Source organism: Saimiri boliviensis, chromosome 5 (assembly GCF_048565385.1).
Source record: "Saimiri boliviensis isolate mSaiBol1 chromosome 5, mSaiBol1.pri, whole genome shotgun sequence".
In the NCBI taxonomy this organism is placed as follows: domain Eukaryota; kingdom Metazoa; phylum Chordata; class Mammalia; order Primates; family Cebidae; genus Saimiri; species Saimiri boliviensis.
In genome coordinates this window covers 17,506,906-17,512,905 of record NC_133453.1, presented here as the reverse complement: position 1 = coordinate 17,512,905, position 6,000 = coordinate 17,506,906, and the positions used below count along the sequence as shown (strand labels likewise).

Here is a 6,000-nt window from a genome sequence, read left to right as displayed (position 1 = left end):
TTGCTACCACTTACTTGTGAAGTAGCTTCTTGGTGGTAGGTACCAAGAAAATAAAGAGGTCTTATTAAAGAGATGTCGCCAGGAATTGTGAGTAGCAATTTTAAGCATAAAATCTGACTTTAAAAAAGTATATTCATGAAAGCACACCGAATTCTTCATTAAAAATGTTAAAATATTTTATTTTGGAAGTTTTATAGAAATTTAATATTTATTATCTTTCCTTTCCCTTGGTCATCTTATGGTAATTATATAACATAAAACACAATAATTATTTTAGCCTAGGCCCATGTAAGATGTCTCTAAAATTTCTCAAATTTACCCCATTGCGCCAAATAGATATATTTACTTTTCTTTTTTTTTTTTTTTTTTTTTTTAGACAGAGTCTCACTCTGTCACTCAGGTTGGAGTACAATGGCATGATCTCAGCTCACTGCAACCTCCACCTTCCGGGTTCAAGCAATTCTCTTGCCTCAGCCTCCCAAATAGCTGGCACTACAACTATGCACCACCATGCCTGGCTAATTTTTATATTTTTTAGTAGAGATAGGGTTTCACCATGCTGGCAAGGCTGGTCTTGAACTCCTGACCTCAGGTGATCTGCCTGCATTGGCCTCCCAAAGTACTGAGATTACAGGTGTGAGCCACCTCACTCGGCTGAGATATACTTACTCTCTATGTGTGACATTGATAGGAAGTCTGAGAAGCCTGTGCATAGCTAGAGTGTCTAATATGGAATTATCAATATATGTAGTATATTTGATTGAGGTTCAAGAGCTACCATTATCCAAATATAGTGACAAATTTCAAAAGAACCAGAAAAAGTGTGATGGATTTACATGAGGTCCATCTTTACAAAATTGTATTGAAAAATAAAGAATTCAGCCAGGTGCAGTGGCTCATTCCTGTAATCCTAGCACTTTGTAAGGCTGAAACAGGTAGATCATCTGAGGTTGGGAGTTCAAGTCCAGCCTGACTAACATGGAGAAACCCTACTAAAAATACAAAATTAGCCAGCCATGGTAATGCATGCCTGTAATCCCAGCAAGTTGGGCGGCTGAGGCAGAACTGCTTGAACCAGGGAGGCATAGGTTGCAGTGAGCTGAGATTGCAACATTGCACCCCAACCGAGGCAACAAGAGCAAAGCTCCATCTCAAAAAATAAGGGAAGGAAGAGGGGAGAGGAAAGGGGAAGGGGGGAGGAGGGAGGGGAGGGGAGGAGGGAGGGGAAGGGAGGGGAGGGGAGGGAGGAGGGAGAAAGGAGGAGGGAGGGGAGGGAAGGGGAGGAAATGGAAGGATTCTACCACATTAAAAAGTTAAACCGGCCGGGCGCGGTGGCTCAAGCCTGTAATCCCAGCACTTTGGGAGGCCGAGGCGGGTGAATCACGAGGTCAAGAGATCGAGACCATCCTGGTCAACATGGTGAAACCCCGTCTCTACTAAAAGTGCAAAAAATTAGCTGGGCATGGTGGTGCGTGCCTGTAATCCCAGCTACTCAGGAGGCTGAGGCAGGAGAATTGCCTGAGCCCAGGAGGCGGAGGTTGCGGTGAGCCGAGATCGCGCCATTGCACTCCAGCCTGGGCAACAAGAGCGAAACTCCGTCTCAAAAAAAAAAAAAAAAGTTAAACCACAAAACTGAAGATAAGCTAAAGAGTGATCAATCATAAATGATATACTTCAAGCTGATGCCATAACTGTAATTACATGGTTGAGGAAATATGGATAGTAAAAGCCTAATGATTATTTTATATACTAATCTGAGTTATTTCCTTTGATGGTTATATTGAGGAATTGGTGACTTTCCCTTTGTTCTCCTGCTTGCTTTGCTGTTTTCCCTAAATATGTCTGCTGAGATGAACTAAAGAGAACATTTTTCCATAAGTTTCTCTAAAAATCTACCAGATGGGATTTTCTAAAGAATCCAACAGGAAACACATTCTTCTAGGAAATCAATGGAGGTCCCAAACCACTTTAATATGAATGATACCGGCCTCAAAGCTAACATTGAGAATGCACAGGTAAAACATCAAATAGCAGGCATCAAGACAGAATACTACAAGCTTTTCCTTTTTTTTTTTTTTTTTTTTTTTTTTTTTTTCTTTTTTGAGCCAGAGTCTTGCTCTGTCACCCAGGCTGGAGTGCAGTGATTTCAGCTCACTGCAGCCTCTGCTTCCCAGGCTCAAGCCATTCTCCTGCCTCAGCGCCCCCAACCCCCACCCTGAGTAGCTGAGATTACAGGCATCCGCCACCACACCTGGCTAATTTTTGTTTTTTTGTTTTGTTTTGTTTTGTTTGAGTTCTGTCACCAGGCTGGTGTGCAGTGGTGCAATCTCGCCTCACTGCAACCTCCACCTCCCAGGTTCAAGCAATTCTTCTGCCTCAGCCTCTTGAGTAGCTGGGACTGCAGGTGTGCGCCACTACGCCCAGCTAATTTTTGTATTTTTAGTAGAAAAGGGCTTTCACCATGTTGGCCAGGCTGCTCTCCAACTCTTAACCTCAAGTGATGCACCCACCTTTGCCTCCCGAAGTGCTGGGATTACAGGGGTGAGCCACCGTGCCCGGCCTACAGGCTATTTCCCCACAATAGGTTTGATCACTGTTATTACCTGGTTACACCGAATTTTCATTCCAGGAAGCACAGATGTGATATATTCACAGTAATAATGGTCAGCAGCAAATTTTTTATTTAGGGAAGAAAGGGTGAGAAAATAAAAAAGAAGGAATCTACCATGTAGGCTGTGATCATCTTAAATGCTCTAAGTAAGCCATATAGTAAATCTTCGAAGTATTAGAGATACATTAAAACATATTTGAAATGAAATTTCCAGCAATTAAGAATGCTTGGAACATGAAATTTTAAAAATAGCAGCAAAATTATTATTGCTATTGTTATTAACCCTTATACTATTTTAGAATAATAAAGGAAGTCATAGATGCTGTATCTCTAGGTCTCTATAAACCTTAATAAATATATAGTTTGTAGAAAACCTCATTGGAACGTCCCTTATATTCAATTAAAAGATAAATTAAAACCTCAGTCAGGATAGCAGCTTCTAAAGCGTCAAAAACACTTATTAAATTCTATACTCTTTGGTTATTTTCTTAAAATAATAAATGAATTCAGAAAAAAATAAATGAATTCAGCACATTGAAATCAGATACTTTGTATGTGAATTACCATAACAGTATTATTAAGTGTATGAAAAAGGTCTAGCATTATTTATAAACTGCACTGTTAACATAAGTTTGAATTATTATACAATTTAAAAAACCAAACATTTAGAAAAAGTATTAATGACATCATATGAACTTTACATTCAAAACCATGGATTATTACAACATATTTTTCAACCTGTCGGTAGAGGATCAAATGCAAAAAAAATTGCAGCAAATTTATCTAAACTAGCTTAAAAAATATAACATGGAGTTAAAACATTACAAATATTGTCTGTTGGGTTAGGTGGTAGTTATTTTAAACATTCAGAGCTACAAGGACTTTTATATAGTATAATAAAGACACATAGTTTTTTCTTTTTTTGTAATAATACAGACATATAGTAATTATAAATATGTTAAACAACTTTAACTTTTGTTAACAAAAATCCCTTTAAGTTATTTTTGGCATGGTGCCTGAGGCTCCATCAAAAACCCAGATGGAAAGCATTGCTTATTTACAGCTTCATAACACGTAGGCTCGAGTCTTCAGGTAGATTTCCAGTTAAAATGTAGGCTTGTTCATGTATTCTTCCAATGTCTGAAAGAGAACAATAAATTAGAACAATCTTCCCTTTAAATCACATCCTTTAGCAGACTGTGAAATCTGCATTTTTATTTATTTGCCATTGTTGAAAACAAGTTATCAAAAGGATACATGGATATAAAATCTTTGCATTCTAATCAAAGTTTCAGTATAATTTGTATACACGTCCATATGGCTGGAATTAAGTGACTTTCAACTGAGAAAAAGTTAAGTGTGATCATAAAATAAATGTCTGGTAAGAGTCGTGCTTGGCCAGCACAGTGCTCACACCTGTAATACCAGCACTTTGGGAGGCTGAGGTGGGTGTAGCACCTGAGGTCAGCCTGGCAAACATGGCAAAACCCCATCTCTACGAAAAAATACAAACATGAGCTGGGCGTAGTGGTGCGCTCCTGTAGTCCCAGCTACTCCGGAAGCTTGAACCGGGAGGCAGAGGTTGCAGTAAGCCAAGACTGCACCACTGCACTCCAGCCTGGGTGACAAAGTGAGATTCCATCTCAAAAAAAAAAAAAAGAGAGAGAGAGAGAGAGAAATGCTAAAGCAAAGTTGCCAAGATTGCTAAAATGATCATGAGGACCAGGTACACGTATTAGGGAATTCTGAATTATATTTGTACAACGTATGTATTGTTACCTATGTTGTGCAAAACATCTTTATTATATGTATTGTCAAGACAAAAAAGATAAACAGGCTGGGTATGGTGGCTCATGCCTGTAATCCCAGCACTTTGGGAGGCCAAGGCAGGTGGATCACCTGAGGTCAGGAGTTCAAGACTAGCATGGCCAACATGGTGAAACCCGGTCTCTACTAAAAATACAAAAATTAGCTGGGTGTTGTGGCGGGGTCCTGTAATCTCAGCTACTCAGTAGGCTGAGGCAGGAGAATCACTTGAACCCAGGAGGTGGAGGTTGCAGTGAACTGACATTGCACAGTTACACTCCAGTCTGGGCAACAAGAGTGAAACTTTGTCTCAAAAGAAAAAAAAAAAAAAGATAAAGATAAACAGACTGAAATTTTTAGAAATTTCTTTACTTCTCTACCAAGTTCATAGAAAAAAATATATAATTTCTGCCATATGTTTCCAAAGGCATCTGTCCAATGTAAACAAATTATGTTTCTTTTTGACTTTTAAGTTCAAGGGTACATGTGCAGGTTTGTTATATAGGTAAACTTGCGTCTTGGGGATTTGTTATACAGATGATTTCATCACCCAGGTATTAAGCCTAGTATCCAGTAGTGATTTTTCCTGATCCTCTCCCTCCTCCCAACCTTCACCTTCTGATGGGCTCCAGTGTGTATTGTTCCCTTCTATGTATCCATGTATTCTCATCATTTAGTTCTCACTTGTAAGTGGGAACATGCGGCATTTGATTTTCTGTTCCTGGGTTAGTTTGCTAAGAATAATGGCTTCCAGCTCCATCCATGTCCCTGCAAAGGACATGATCTCATTCTTTTTATATTACCCATCAGTTACTAAGTCTGCTAAGGAATATTTTTTTTCAGCATTAAAAAAAAAAAAATGTTTGAACAGACTCACGAGTACAGGCAGTGTTCAAAGTTAACAGTGATGTTGCTGGTCCTACACCATACAAGACGGATGGGCCTTCTCTTGCACTCTCTCCTACTATAAACATATGTATTTGTGTCACACCAGAGCCCCAGGTTGAATCAATAAGAAAGCTCGAGAGAACAAAAAGTCAACCTGTCTCTTTCGTTTGAGTTACGATTTGCTCATTTAGCAATCCAAGTTCAACCTGTTCTTAAGTTGAAACCCCAGGGTATGTGATTCATATGAACCTGCCAGGAAGTCCACTAACTGATATGGGCTGAAGAGACCAAGGCTACTGGCCGAGCAAGATTGTTCAGGAGATAGCAGAGCTAGAAATCTGCCCTTATCTTAAGAGATTTTCTAACTGGTTTCCACCAGCTCTATCTAGAATTCCAGAGTTCCTCTGCTGAGAAATACTTGTGCTCAGTTATCTACGTTTACTCCATAAAGCTCTCACCTCCTAAATGGGCATTGGCTGAGACAGTCCCGTACCCCTCTCTACCCTTCTATAGATGCTGCCCCTGTCTTTTAACTTAGCAGAGGGATCACACAGGCCATTGGCCCATGCTGGTTTTGTGGAATCTATAGTTTATACCATTTAAGTGGGAATACAAAGTTACAAATACATAATCAGATATAAAGTATATTTGGAATGAGAAAAGAAATGACCGCAGATTATGAACTTTGAAGATGA

At 39.4% G+C, this 6,000-nt stretch overlaps 1 protein-coding gene across 1 annotated transcript in view; it reads right to left on the bottom strand.

Annotated features, from left to right (window-relative positions):
• Nucleotides 1-1,710: 1,710 nt before the first annotated feature.
• AP1S3 (adaptor related protein complex 1 subunit sigma 3) overlaps nt 1,711-6,000 on the bottom strand; it is an 83,534-nt gene continuing 79,244 nt past the window's right edge. Inside the window, exon 5 of the mRNA XM_003925476.4 lies at nt 1,711-3,751. Coding sequence (XP_003925525.1) covers nt 3,716-3,751 — 36 coding nt within the window. The 3' untranslated portion in view covers nt 1,711-3,715. The remainder of the gene's footprint in view (nt 3,752-6,000) is intronic.